This window comes from Microtus oregoni, unplaced genomic scaffold (genome assembly GCF_018167655.1).
Source record: "Microtus oregoni isolate MIOR12 unplaced genomic scaffold, Mior012 000026F_ref0000081, whole genome shotgun sequence".
Classification (NCBI taxonomy): Eukaryota; Metazoa; Chordata; class Mammalia; order Rodentia; family Cricetidae; genus Microtus; species Microtus oregoni.
Window position 1 is genome coordinate 35,559,067 of NW_024543085.1, and position 15,577 is coordinate 35,574,643.

At 47.0% G+C, this 15,577-nt stretch overlaps 1 protein-coding gene across 2 annotated transcripts in view; it reads left to right on the forward strand.

The window, feature by feature from the left end:
- LOC121463322 (transmembrane protein 178B) overlaps nucleotides 1–15,577 on the forward strand; it is a 396,211-nt gene that overhangs the window by 337,011 nt on the left and 43,623 nt on the right. For both annotated transcript variants that reach the window (XM_041675453.1, XM_041675452.1), the window contains exon 3: nucleotides 8,533–8,670. In XM_041675453.1, coding sequence (XP_041531387.1) covers nucleotides 8,533–8,670 — 138 coding nt within the window. The remainder of the gene's footprint in view (nucleotides 1–8,532; nucleotides 8,671–15,577) is intronic.

The following is a 15,577-nucleotide window of genomic DNA, read 5'->3' on the forward strand; positions in this document are numbered from 1 at the left end:
AATACCATCTTGTGTCCTGTAAGCTATGCAGCATTCCAGTGCTGCTCTCCAAGTAAATCTCTCAAGGTCCTTGACTTGGGTAGGTAAGAGTGAAGATGCCCACATGGGAGGAAATGGGAATACACAGTTCCCTAATAACTCTCTTCTAAGAAGCCTTCATCCCCCAGACTCCTTTCCTAGCCTCCTATTCTCTTGTTCTATATGAACTGAAGATGGGTACCTCAGGATACCGAAGTAGGCTGGAGTACCTTTTGTAGCAAGGTCTACACAAGTTCTTACACCTCTCCCTAAAACACTGCAATCCTAACAGAGCATAGCACAATCAACATTCACAATTTTAGATGTTTTATTACTCGTATCAAAGACATGAATAGAAATAGGTCTAATTAATTTTTATAATATGATGTAATCCAATCTGTCCAAAATGTCACATCAACATGTAATCAATATAAACAACAATTGTTAAGAAATGCCTTACAGAAATTCCTGCTGAGTCTGTAACATCCGACTGTGATATCTGTCTCACACTCAGGTACGTTTCAGTTCAAGCACTCAATAAAAAGTTCAAGGCTTGTGGATGCCACTGTAGCAAACTTTCTTGTTGGACGATCTTTGGATCGCCAACACATAAATAATGACATGGAGACCTATTATTGATTCTGAAAGTTTGCCTTTAGCTTAGACTTGTCGCCAACTAGCCCTTATAACTCAAATTAACCTGTTTTTATCAATCTATGTTCTGCTACGTGACTCAGTGACCTCTGCTCTGCACCATGTGTACTATTTCTTTAGAGTCTCCCAGGCATCTCTCCGCCTCTCTCCTTCCCAGAATCTTCTCTGTCCCCAGAAGTCCCACCTAACTTCTTCCTGCCTAGCTGTTGGCCCTTCAGCTCTTTATTAAGCCAATCACAGCAATATGTCTTCACACAGTGTACAAATATTCCACAACATGCTGTCTTGCACACTGCAGTTTCTGAATGCAGAACAAACTCTTCCTGTAATACCAATGCCTCCATGACCTCAGAACTAAGACAGTGAGGTTATGATCTGCGCAATGCATTCCAGCCAATATATGTGGAACCAGGATGTAGATTTTAGGTACTATTAAGAAGGAATTGAAGGCTTGTAACCACTATCTTTTATCACTGTACCAATCCTAGCAGGTTGGCCCATTTGTACTTAGAACTTTGTAAAGTCAATAAAACTTTTATCTCTTAAGGAACTCAAAACCTGATTCTTAAAGTTCTTTTTACTCCCATTGTAAAAAAGAGAACCCCCCAACACACACCCACAATCCATAAAGGTTCCTTATTAACTTTTGGTTATATGTGGGCAAGTGCATATGTATGTATGCATACATGCAATACAGAAATACATGGGCTTGCACATTGCTTTTTGTTCATTTTTCATGTCATTGACATTTTCAATAGAATGGTTTTGATGAGTGAATATATTCCATTATCTTTTAGTGAACATTAAGTACAATTCTGGGCTTTGAAATAGCACAGGGTATGAGAGGCATTGAAGAATGACAAAAGAATGGGCAGAATGGGACCCTTTCTCACAGATGACTTTTAGAGGCTGTGGAAACTTAGTTAACTAAAATCCCCATGCTCCACTTTCTAAATTGGAAAAAAAAAAAAGTGCATCTTCCTTACAGGGCAATCAAGGTTGAACTGGTCCATCCTACACATATTCTCCAGCACCCACCTGGATAGAACAGACAGACAATGCTGATCCCTGTTTAATCTCCATTTTCCCTGTGTTTCGCAAAGCTAACTTAGCTAGCTCTTCAGCACTGGCTGATTTCTAAGGTGCCTGTATATGTTGATGCTCACGTCTTCTGACTGCTTTGTGGCGTCTCTCTGGGGTCCTGTGCTTGCCAAGCAGCACATTGCTGTACCTTAGACTCCAAGCAGCTGTTAGTGACTTGCTGCAGCGGGAAGGAGAAATGGGCTCTTTTCTCGGCTGGAAGAGCAGGTTGCCAGTTCCACCCAGGTGTAGCAGGATGGCTGAGCTACAATCATCCCCTTCTCACTTTTCTGCTGTTGGCTGACAGCTATGGCAGTGGCAGCAGCAAGGGCCATTACTGCGGCTTTAACATTTTGGTTTTGGGGATTGGGATGCTTCTCCTTGGTTCTGAATTCTCTTTCCTTTCACTTCCTCCTGGACTTGCTTTGACTGCTAACCTAGCTTTCATCAGGCAAGTACGAATTTCATAATTTGCCTTCCATTGTTTTGACAATGAATGTGATTTGTATATAGCAGCATGGCTCAATATCCCTATTTGTGGCAACTCCCTAATCTGGGGGTAAGATTGAGGAGGAAGGAGCTTCAAGCTTGCCTTCTGACCCAGAAACTGCCTCCTGTTTCTACAGCAACTGTCTTCTCCCACGGGCGTTTATCCTGACTCATAGGGATGGGCAGTGCAGAAGGCTCTGCTTCATTCATAATCTGAAGGGGAGCAATTGTCCTTGTAACCCCACTCGTCAGACTATTGAAAACCCAGATTCATACTGATGTTTCCTTTGTATGCAGTGAGCAATACGGTCAAGTTGTTTAATGCTGGCTTTTAAAAAACACAAAACAAACAAATAAACAACAACGACAACAACAAAAATCCCTAAAATTAGGGAAGAAAAAAGCAGAGTTCAAGTCACAATGACATTTGAGTCACTGAAGCAGATTGGATTGTGAAGGTATTTTCTCCTGGCCCTGGTGTTATCACACACACACACACACACACACACACACACACACACACACGGCTTGGATAATTACTACAGGGTTGGATGATGATCATAGTTAGCAAATATTTGTCGAACACCTGCTTGTGTCAGGCAATGAGCTAGGGACTAGGAAGACAGAATAAATCAAACACCAATGCAGCCCTGAACCAGCTTGAATTTACTGAAGGAAGAGAGGTGTAAACAAGTAACTGCAGTAAGATCCAGCAGGGAGATCAGCCGAGTGCAGTTCTGGGTGCTACTTGTGAGGTCTACTAAAGCCATAGTAGAAGTCGCCAGACACACACACATACACACACACACACACACACACACACACACACACACTCCAGGGAGGCCTTCGAAGATGTGTGGAGCTTCATAGACAGAGCATCCAGGAAGCTTTGGAATGCTGTTCAGCACGAAGTGCAGGGAAAGAAGTGCAGTTTGGACAACTGGAGTATGAAGGACTTGGAGAAGGATGGGACAGGAGATGAGGCAGAAGGCTGTCTGGAGTGCATCTTAGAGACCAAAACCCCATATCTGGTACTCCTCATGGAAACCCAGGTACTAGTCTGTTTTCACTAAAATAATTCCTTAAATTTAACTACGCTGTGATACTGAAGCAACTTGCATTGTGTGAGTCAGAGGCAAAAGCTGTTCCTGTTTTTCTTACCTAAATCTCCGAATCCCTCCCCCCACACATCATCATATTCTGCCCCACATCTCTTCCTCCTACGAGCCTGAAGTGCTCACTGCGGGAGCCCAGGGTTGAAAGACCCTGGAAGGCCACCGGCACCTCTGCCATTAGCTGCTGTAGCCTCCAGCTGTTTGGAGTCCTCGGAGGATAGAGAGCAACAGCCCTCCAGGGTGTGCACATCTCCATATTAATAAATAATCTCTTGGCCGCAGCCGCTCCAGCACCTGAAAAACAAAAGGAACAGACTCCAGGTGCTTTCTCGGAGTCACCCATCTTTAATGAGAAGCACGCCCCAGAATCAGCTCCACTCCTTCTGTGCACAAGGATGGCGAATGCGAGGGACGCGGTGCACCCTGTTGTCCTCCTCGGCCCCAACAGTGTTTGCACCCATAGCTCGGGGAGACCTCCCAATAACTCTTGGATGTCAATGCTGTTCTAGCCTCCGGTTGCCATATGCATGAATGGCGATCCAGAGAGACTGGCTTATTTGCCATGTCCCAGGGCCAAAGGGTAGAAGAATGAGACACCATTTCAGAATCTTTTCATGTGTTCCCACATCTCCACTCCAATACCGCTTCTTTTGGGGATAATGACTGGCTTCTGGAATGTTCCCAGTCTTCTGAATTAGCCTGTCCTGAGTTGACCCCAAGGGTAGGAAGTTCATTGCCAATTCCATCTCATTCATCTTCCCTCTCCCTACTCCCTCTTTTCTTCTCTCCGTGCTGACTGACCCCTCAGTATGGAGACACTGGGGCTCTGTCCACAGCACTTTGCTCAGCCCTCAATGCCCAGGACCTGGTTGATTTGTGAGTGATCATGCAGTTCCCAGGGTGGTGCCTTTGTAACCAGGGCTGCCTGCTTCTGTCATACAGAAGGGGGAGCTTCCAGAGGCAAGGCAGCCCTCCTGGCTCTTCCCAGGCAGCCATTAGTACAGTGTGCTCTCTTTCCCCATATGTATGCAGCCTTTACCTAGGTAACAAGGTCTAGCCCAAGCTTAACCTTATGCCTTCTTCTTCTTCTTCTTCTTCTTCTTCTTCTTCTTCTTCTTCTTCTTCTTCTTCTTCTTCTTCTTCTTCTTTTCTCCTTCTCCTCCTCCTCCTCCTCCTCCTCCTCCTCCTCCTCCTCCTCCTCCTCCCTCTTCTCCTTCTCCTTCTTCTGCTCCCTCTTCTCCTTCTTCTTTGAACTCAGGCTATCAGACTTGGCCACAAATGCCTTCACCTGCCCAAGTTTGAAAGTAGGATGCTAAAGAGTTATGAGGACCTACTGGGTCAGTGAGGGAAGCTGAAGTCAGCTTGGGACTTGGGACCCACCATACACTTGGTCTCTTAGGCAATGCCTTTGCTTTCAGAGTCCCATGGTGCAATGGGGCTGTTCATTTCCCAGGAGAAACCTTACTCACTCAGTGTAGGCTGGAGGCGCGGCTCTAACATTCATCTTCCGGAAACCACATAGAAGGGGCCTGAGGTGTATGTCAGTGGTAAGATTTCACATCTAGTTGTCACTTATCAAGGGATGCTCATGTGCTTCAGTATGGAACCCTGCCCTCCGCCTGTACTGGTCTACCCCTAGTGGGGGTTGTCCCTACCACATTCCTAAGTGTTCTGTTCAATGTCCTGGAAGTTGGGAGAAATAGGTGCCCCTCAGTGGTGTGGAGTGGTCAGAAGATCTGAGACTCAAATTCCTTCTCAGAGCACTCCCTCAAAATACCTGCTCCACCCCTTTTCTGTCTACCACCTAATCTAAAAGGTCCTATATGATGAGCTGGGGAGTCTGTGGGGAATCCTGCAGAGGGGGTTCCCTGATTCCTTTGGCCTTGGCCCATTTTCACCAGTTTCACAGCCTCCACTCTCCTTGTTCTCTTCTTTCCTTTGTTCCCCATCTCTTAGGTATAGCTCTGGCTTGATTATGGAAGAAGAAATACCAAGTGCATTTGTTCTCATCAATTTTAATTCCTTTATTTATCCCGTGTTCTCCCACAGCTCAGGAAGGCAGCTGCTAACTCTATTTGCAGCTCACTAGCGTGGAAACTGTCAATAACTTATTTATTTGTCTTTGGATCTTGCCTTTTTCTCATCTGTAAAATTGGAATATTTCTTGTCCTGCCTGCCTTATGACCTAGTATAGCAGCTTGCCTGAGCTATCACATAGATAACCCAGTTAACTTTCCAAGGAGAAAAGAGCCGTTTTTTCATGCGGAGGTTGGACAAAGTCAGACTCAAGGGTGTTGTGAAAATCTTCCCTGGGTCAATGAAAACACGGTCAGGATCTCTGCTTTTCATCCTGTTTCCACATCAACAACTTAGAACAACCCTTTACCTCAGTCAACAAGACCCCGTGGGAGACACAGAAGTTTACCTGAGCTGAGTGAAAGGAGGCAACAACTTCTCCCTCACTGGGACCTAGATGGCCAGACCCTTCTGAAAACCTTTGGAAGAGCATTATTTTTCCCGTGTCCCTGCTTTTCTGCCCCCTCCAATGTTCTTCTAAGTAAAACACTTTGTTTTTATCCTTCAATAAATGTCACCCCCTATTTTTCTGGTTGGCATTCTCTTGAGATTTCCTGCCTCAGCAACCCACGGGGCCGTCTCTGGCCAGTGTGGACTCACTTGATGTGACCCACCTCTTCACTCAGTTCCTTAGGCAGAATCTTTGCTCTCAAGGGGCTATGGAGCCAGGGGCCAATATAGGACTTTCAGGCATTAATGTTGAGTGAGAATTTGGCCTCCAGAGGAAAGAATAAGTATACTTACTGGGATCACAGTGAAAAGGATCCAGAAGCCTTCATGGGACGAAGAGGGGAAGAGCCCAGGAAAGGGTGCTGACTTGAAGTACCTTCTGTTTAAGTTACTAAACTTCCCAGTGAGAGAGCTGGACTCTTTCCCTTCCTTCCCATTTGCCTTTCAAGAAAGCAGAGAGTAAAGAATCAATTCGCATGGCCTCAGATATCCACTCAAGAACTCTCCCCACTGACCCGGCAGCTCAGGCCCTTGTGGTGAGGAAAGCAGGGATCCCAGTCAGGGCTGGTGGCAGTGAGTGTGACTGTCAGGACATAAAAGGACAAACAATGCACCGCCCAGAACTGACCCATAGGAACTGGGACTGGCCCATGGGCAGGAGTATTCCTCTTTTCTAGCTCTGGATGGCTGTGCAGGAGGCGTGGCTCCTGTGTTAGTATTGTCATCGAATGACTCTTCCACCATAGCTCCGCTTGACTCATTTGGCAGTCTGAGCAATCTGCTCAGTGTTCTGTGATAATGAGGCTTCCTTGGCAACTCACAGAAGTGAGTTCAGAGTGTTATTCCCACCTGGCTGGGGGAGGCCTTCTAGGTGCTCAGGACAGCAAAGGAGAACCAGGCAGGGCCAGGGCGTGGTGGGGGTAGGGAGTCTGTCTGTTCTGCAGCCCCTTTCAGGATCTCTGACTCTGGGGCTAGGGAACTGTCCAGCTGCTGCAGGATCCTCCTCCCCAGATGGGAGGGCCAGCCATTGTTTTCCCTCTGTGTTTGTGCCTCCCACTCTTCTACCAGATTATGTTGGTTGAGGCTGACAATGTCTGATTTTCCTTGTCAGAACAAAGAGACTAGATCCTTCAGTAGAGGGATCTTGACTCAAACTATGCTCTGTTAGGGGCAGAGGTCCTTTCTTCCAGCCATGCACGACTCTGGATGGGTCGGAGTGGACAGACTATATGAGAGGGAAAGGATAGAGGGGCGGACTCCTGATGAGTTTGCAGGTCCCCAGGCCGACAGAAGCTCTGTTGCATTTGTTCCTCTGGAACATGAAGAGATAGTTGGGGCAGCGGTGCATGTGATGTACTTTGATTTCAAGCCAGCACCTTTTCCATCACCCTGACATTTTTGCCCTCCCTCTGAGAGGGTAAAATGTCCCTGAGATCCTTTAGGATGGTCTGTGGTGTTACAGAGGAGTCAGAGCCCGGGGCAGAGGCCAAACAACATGGATTTGCTTTTGCTTAGTGCCCTGTTAGCAGGCTGGGGCTCGTGTCGCTGGCTTAAATGTGGGCAGGCATGAGAGAGTGCAGGCAGTCTCAGGAAGGAATGACCAACATACTGGGGTGGGTGAGGTGCTCCCCAGAAGGAAGTAAACACCAGCCTGGCAAAAAGAGAGTAAGAGAAGGAAACCATTTGGGGAACAAGTCCAGGTCAGAGCCACGCGTGTAGACAAAGGGGGCATGAGTAGCTCTGGGGACATCTGATCACAGGAGGGAAGGAGCCAGTGAAAAAGCTGAGTTGGACAAGATGCTAAGTAGCCAGTGGAGACACGGACCGGCTCTGCCGTCTCCCTTCTACTGTGAACAGCATTTTCCCAGCAACCTCCTTCCTCACCAACTCGTTCTTGGCTTTGACAGGTTGTAGAGGTATAGAGCAGACACGGCCCTTACCCGGAAGCGGGGGCTGACTCGAGAGTGGACGGATACGGATACAGGCAAATGCAAAGAAAAGGCTGCACCGGGGCTCAGACTCAGGAAGGAAGAGGAGGCTTTTCCTCTGTTTCCACAGTTTCATGCAAAAACTAGGTCCTAAGAGCCAGCTTGGGATCTGGCTGCGGACCAGCCTCGCCCCCACCTGCCCCATTAGATTTTCCATGGGACTTGCCCTACAGTGCAGCAGACCCTGGGTTAAAGGACGGTGGGCCTGGTCGAGGCAGCCTGCCTGTAGAGACCCCGCTCTGCTCCAGGAGCCCACCTCCCGCTCTCACTCCTCTTGTGCAGTTGTGACTAATGCAGTCACAACATCTGGACTTGCACCCTTTCTTCTGCTTACGGTTTTCCTTTCAGCAGTTGGCTCCGTTCTCCACCCAGGACTACAGACAGCACCTGCATCTTAGGGGTGAGCTAAACCACAGGAAGGGCAGCACTTGCCTGGCACAGATAAACTGAGCCAACAGCCACCAGGGATCGTGTGCTCTTCTTGTGCTTAGCCACCCAGCTTCACAGCACATTGCACAGAAGACAGTCACCATCAGCGACTTTCCCCGTAGAGGAGTCTGAGTAGAAAGTGTCGCCACCCGCGTCTCCTTGCTCCAGGATACACCTGACCCTATCCTGTCACAGCTCCTAAGACTAACTTCTTCCCTTCTGCTTCCTCACAGACCTGCGCAGAATGACGGCTGGCTTCATGGGCATGGCGGTGGCCATCATCCTCTTCGGCTGGATCATCGGTGTGCTGGGCTGCTGCTGGGACCGAGGCCTTATGCAGTATGTGGCAGGGCTTCTCTTCCTCATGGGAGGTAAGGCTGAAAGCCGCTGGTGGGGCGGGGGAGGCTGGGAAGGTCCAGCGGGGAAGCGGTAAGAGGGTAGAGCAGCGGAGCATGGCTAGTAGACTTCATTCTGCTCCCTCATCTCTTGGTGCATCAACAGTCTATTCCCGTCACCTACTGACCACTATACTGGCTGTTAGGGATGTGAAAGGAAATGAGATACAGTCCTCAGTGTCTAGAGCCTTGGGGATCTCCGTGCTTAGATGGAAGAGAGACTGGGGCTATCATACCTCCATGACAGCAGTTGGAGACCTCAGACTCAGAAGCATAAAACCAGGATATGTTGGGCCTTTTACACTTCCATGTCCTGTATTGTGGTGTTAAACCCAGGAAGGAAGTGTTTTTTTCTCCAAAGGCCTGTGCTCGTCCTTGACTTATGGTTTAAAACAAGGCAGCAGTCGGACAAGACTAGCTCCTCCCATTCCTGCTCCCTTTCCTTACACTGAGTCAGCCCAGTGGCCTATAGCAGACTGTACGTGGAGAGAACTGTGTAGTTATGAGGGACCCGGCTCTGGTCCAAGCAAAGTAAAAGCTTTCTCACCATCTACTCAGGCATCTTCCTTTCCTTTGAAGTCTCCTGGTTTGGGGGCTCAGCCTAGAGCTTACATTTTGAACTGCCTGGGACAGGTGGATGGGTGAATTCTGTGGAATGAGTATGGACAGACAGAATTGACAATTGAGAGGCGAAGAGAAAATGAGTCCCGCAGGAGGGAGCAGACATCAGTCCGACTTCAGGCATTGCACAGATGCTTGACTCCAGTCTCTTTCGTGCTGAAACCGAGGAGAGAAGGATGAGTGGGCTGTGGAACTCTATCTGCAGGTCAAGCTGAGGGATGGAGAAGCTTGTCCCTCGCTGTGTACAGAGAGGCATCTGGGATGCAGAAAGCTCTGGTTTAGGGGAGGGAGGGAGGGCTATGCGGGAAGGACTTGGGCCCTGAAGTTTTGCACTGTTCCTTGAAGCCTTTCTGTGCCAAACACGATACAGGCTTTCCATGGAGCTGGTACTAAGGTGACTCACTTGTCATCCGAGTCAGGACGTTCCCATGTCAGAGCTGCCACCCCTGGGGCCCACACCTGTGGTTAAGGCAGAGGCTGGGAGAGTGAGAGGGCATGGTGGCTCTGTGATGGAGATTCTATATAGAGAAGCCACCATCCCCCAGCATACACTTATGTTCTGTGGGCTCCCCCTTTCTTCAGTGAAACGGGACCCAAATTCGCTGATGTTTCTCACCCCATATTTTACCAGTACAGCCCCTTGGTTTCCCCTTTGTAATCCTCCTTTTAAAATATAAAATAAGATAAAAAGTGAAGCATCTGTACCCTGTTTGTAGTGAGGCAGTGTCCTGTTTGTAGTGAGGCAGTATTCTGTCTGTAGTGAGGCTGTATCCTGTCTGTAGTGAGGCTGTACCCTGTCTGTAGTGAGACCATATCCTGTCTGTAGTGAGGCTGTACCCTGTCTGTAGTGAGGCTGTATCCTGTCTGTAGTGAGGCTGTGTCCTGTCTGTAGTGAGGCTGTGTCCTGTCTGTAGTGAGGCTGTGTCCTGTTTGTAGCGTGCCTGTCTGAAGTAAGGTATCCTCTTCACAGTGAGGCCATACCCTGTTTGCTCTTTGGAGACACAAAACAGACTCTGATGAGGGGCTGTCCTGAGGCTGGAGAGAGGTCTCCCGGGTATTCCAGAGAAGCTGAACAAACAGGTCTCAGACTAAGCACCCAGACAGGAGTCTTTCTGCTCTACTTCTTGCTGGCATTTGCTAAGGCTGGATGCCTTCTTCAATGGCCCTTCTCTTCGGGCAAGAACAAGGCTTAGAACCTGGGACCTTTCAACCCTGAGAGCTTTCCAAAGGACTTCAGTTAACATGTAGACTAACAGCCAGAATGCCATTGGCTAGCTTATCTTTCCTAGACAGGCCACAGGAGTAGAATTGAGTGATAATGGCTAAGCCGAAAGCTGTGCCTGCAGTGAGGAGACTGGGTTACCTCCCCCTACTGGAGACCTCAGGACAAAAGGCAAGAGGACAGAAGCGATGGTCTGGAGGGTGCCTACAGCGCTGCCCTCCTACTGCTGGGACACCTCCAGGATAGGTGAGGAGCCGCAATCTCTGTTCTGAAGACTGAATGAGTGGGGGCCTTGCTTTCTTCACCCCGGCAGTCCTCACCCATTACAAGTCAGAACTTCCTGGAAAGCTTTGATTAAATGTTAATGCAGACCAATCAAGACCAACCCCACAGAGCTCCTCTGCAAATAGAGCTAAGAATCAGTGAGACAGATAAACTTGGAAGTCTTTCCAGCTCCCACCTTGTATGGTACCTGGGAACACACACACACACACACACACACACACACACACGCATGCATGCATACACACACACACCTAGGCCTTTATGACTGCTTGTCTAAGTTATACAACAAGAGATAAGATGGTGCCCACAGGCCTCAGTAGCTGGGAGGCCTACCCAATCCGACTCCTGGGAGTCACACATATCTGCCTTTCTTGGATACATGATATGTATATATCTTTAAAATGGCAAATCCATACTCGTGATGAAGTACTGGTGTGACAGCCAGCTTTGCAGCAGCTGTGCTTCCCACAGCCACTTCCTGCTGATCAGAGTACAGTCCAGGCTACACAGAGTCTAATTTATCCTCAGGTCACAAAGCCTTCTCTTCCCCCTAGAGGTATTTTTAAAAAATCTTTGTCCCTAGGTAAAGCAACATGCTACTAAATGAAGCTGGGGTGGGAAGGGAAGTGGTATCCATACACTTTTTGGTACTATCAGGCCCTGAACTAACAAGAGAGTTAATAGCAAAGCCGTTGACTTCTCATCCCTTGAATGGTGGTGTTTTCTTTTGTGGAAGTTCTGCCATATCCTTCCTTCTCCAGCTAGTGTCCTCTGCAACTGGGGGAGACTCGGGTCTGGGCAGTCGCAGCCCAGGGCAACTGTCACGCTCTGACTCATGTAAATAAGTCATGTTCAAATGGTCTTGTTAAACACACATGTGTTGGGAGGATATGGTTCAAGGTCAGAGAGTGAATGCCTGGCCTGGCCCTGTTCAGTTATCGTAACTAAACTGAGGGACCAGACATGAACCCGGAAGAAATGTATGGACCTATAGAACCCTACATGTCAGAGACATTATAAGATGAGCCTGTTCCAGAACCTGAAAAGTCTGTTCTCTGGGGGGTCAATTCCCTATGCATGACCTGCCAAAGAACCTAGGGAATAAGCCACCTCTTCTGATCACCTCCAAGACACAACAGCACCGTCAGTCATTGAAACTGCTCAGATGGTTCCCAAATGTGACCTTGTAGCCTTCTCTTGGGTATCTGTAGCTGCACTGAGCCAGGTCCCTGGTGGTTGTATTGGGCTGGAAGCTAAGCAGGTAGTAACCAAAAGCAGTGGTATCTGGGACTGACGAGATGTGAGTAGGTAAATAGGTAGAAAGGGAAGATTCAGCAAGAAAGAAAAGAACACCTTTGGGCTGGGAAGATGGCTCAGTCAGTAAAGTGCTTGCTTTGCAAGCGTGGGGGCCAGAGGTCAGTCCTCAGAGCCCATGTAAACAGACTAGGTGTGATGGTAAAATCTTGGTATACCAGTCCCGGAGACAGAGACAAGTGACTCCCTAGGGTTCACCTGCCAGGTAGCTTAATCTGACTAGGAAGTTCCAGGCCATTGTGAGACCTGTCTCAAAAAACAACATAGACAGCTCCTGACAAATGACATCACATGCACACATATGTACATACACCTATACACTCACACATACATGCATGTATACAACACACATGTGCACACATACATACTACACGCAAATATTTTTAAGTGGAGAAGTATATTTGAAATCAAGATTCCAATGACTGAGTTCCTGGGGACTGATAACTCTAAGTAAAGCAATTCATCAAACATACTAGGCATGTTCTACATTTTAATTATTTTAAATTTTGTACTCTTTCACTTCTTGCTTGGATATGTGTTTTTATGAGTTATAAATATATAGTATATTCATTTATATTGTATATAAGTATGCAACTATATTATATATAAATATATATTATATATTATATATTTAGCAAGACCAAAATGAAGGCTAAAGAATTGTCTTCACATCCTCTCCTCTGTTCCAACAGTAAGATGGCCTTCATTGGGCACTTCTCTGGTCTGTATCTGACTGTTTCAGAGATAAAGAGAGGGTGCCTCACACACCATACAATAACCACCCACAGACTGTTAAATGAATGTTCAAGCCAGAGGAAACTATTAATTAAGCAGGGTAGCACTATTGGGCCCAGGAGGCTGGGGGTGGTGGGTAGGATCCAGCTTTCCTTTGGCAGCACCTCCACAGAAGATGTAGCCCAGATAGGCACAGCCCCACGTGCGTGCAAGCAACCATCGGAATGAATCATAGGGGTATTTAGAGGCTCAGGAGCAGGATAACACAGGGACAGACTGTGTGGCACAGGGGCACATGACTACCCTGCTCACATGTGACCCTTCCCTGGAAGCTTCTTAGGTACAAGGGTTTACAAAATGAGTTGGAATCCCTAGTCCATGCTTATAGCATCAAGAACCTTCTCACAGTCCTCCAGTAATTGCTGGATTGAATTGCCTTCCTTCTTCTCTACACGCAGCCAGGGCTAAGGCTCCACCATCTTTTGTCTAAACAACACTGAAGTCCCTTACTGGCCACCCTGACTCCACTAGGGCTATACCTTGATCCTTTCTGAACAGATCAGTTAGCATGAATCTTTTATCCTTTGAAATGTTCATTACTGTGTGTGCGTGCATTCTGGCATACATGTGGAGACTAGAAGCTAACCCTGGGGAGTGGGTTCTTGCCACTACATGGATCCCAAGAATCAGACTCAGGTTGTCAGACTTGGTGGCAAGTGCCTTCTCCCACTGCGTCATCTTGCCATCCCAGCATAAATCGCTTACACTGTGAATCAGATATGCCAGTCAGCTCCTGCCACTAGTAGTCTACTGACTTTCAATTGAAATTAAAACCCAAACTCCTTACTTTGTTTGAAAGTCTCTACATCCTGACTGACCTTGCCTTTCTCGGCTCCCTTTCTGTTTCTTCCTGTGCACACACTCATGCCTCTCCAGTCAAACTGGCTACTGTTCTGTTCCAACACATACAAAGGTTTCTTCAGACCCTCGAGCTGCCTGATATCTTTGACCAAGGAACAACTCATGGATATCTCTTTATTTAGGTTCAGATCCCTGCTTCGAGGTTCCCCCTCAGATTGTTCTTGACTAGCAATTCAGTGAACACGCCAAGTGTGCTTTACAATGTAATTAATTTAAATTTTGTTTGTGTGCCTCTTCCTTCTTTCCTTCCTTTCTCCTTCTTCCTTCCCTTCCTCCCTCCCCCCTTTATTTGTTTGTTTACTTGTTTTTGTTTTTTGAGACAGGGTTTCTCTGTGTAGCTTTGGAACCTGTCCTTGAACTTGTTCTGTAGACCAGGTTGACCTTGAGCTCACAGAGATCCACCTTCCTCTGCCTCCCGGGTGCTAGGATTAAAGGCATGTGCTATAACCACCCTGTGAGTATGCCTCTTCTTGCCTAGATAGATATTATTTTGTGTTTTGTTGCTTTTTATTAACATTTATTATCTCATGGGTTCCTTGAGTAAGAATTCAAGATGCAGCTTAACAGGGGTCTCAGTTGAGGGTCTTAGAAATTGGGCTCACATTTGTGATTGGGTTCTCCTCTGAGTCTTAAGATCCTTGCCAGCATCACAGTGGTGATGATGGAATTCCTCTCCATGCAGGGGTAGAACCCGTGGAAGCTTGTTTCTTCAAAACCACTAAGAAAGGCTCCCTGCTTTTTAGTAAATACTTAATTTTTAGAACACTTTTAGATTTAAGGAAAATTGAGAGCTGGTGAGATGCAGCCAAGTCTGGTGACCTGTGTTCGATTCCTGGGACCTATAGGATGGAAGATGAGAGCTAATTTCCACAGACTTTCCTCTGACTTCCATGTGTGATGTGGTGTGCATGAACACAAGCATTAACTTTTAAAATTAATTTTTAAACTGTGCAAGCATTATAAATAGTTAAGGCATCACACTCAGTCCATATACCCATGCTCTGATTTATGAAAATAAGTCATGCTCAGATGGTCTTGTTAAAAACATATGTGTTGGGAAGGATATGTTTCAAGATCAGACCAGGCACTATTTTTATGTTTTTATTAATATCGCTGTTTTATCACTACACATCAGTTACAGTGGTTGAATGAATGTTGGTGCATTATTATTAACTAAAGCTCATGGCTCAGCCAGATCCCCTTAGGTTTATCTGGTGTCCTTTTCTGTTCTATGATCCCATCCCTGGCACCAAGATGCATTCAATGTTGCTGTTTCTCTAGGTTTCTCTTGGCTGCGGCACCACCCTAAGTCTTCTTGGACTTAGATGACCCTGGTAGTTTTGGAATATTGGTCAAGCATATTATAGGATACTCCTCTGTTAAGATTTTGGTTCGGGGAAGGGAGATCACAAATGTAAAGGTCCATTGATATCTCATCATTTCAGCATGACTTGTACTCGTGACTGCCAATGCTGCCCTGATCAGTTGGAAGAGGTTGTGTTTCTCCACTGTAAATTATTTCCTCCCATCTCTATGCTATATTCCTCTTGAAGACAGTCACGTGTGTAGCCACCCAGGAGGACTGGGGTGCTAGGATGGAAACACCCCTGTCGGGTAGAGCAGCCACAGAACTAACTTGGAGTTATCCTAGATCGAGGATTTGCCTCTTGCTCTCCACATTTGATTCACTTGGTCACTCGCTTATATTGGTGTGGACTCGAGGGCATTGATTTTGTCGTTTGAATTATAGTCCAGTGCTGTTTCTTTGGTCTCTCTATTCTGCCA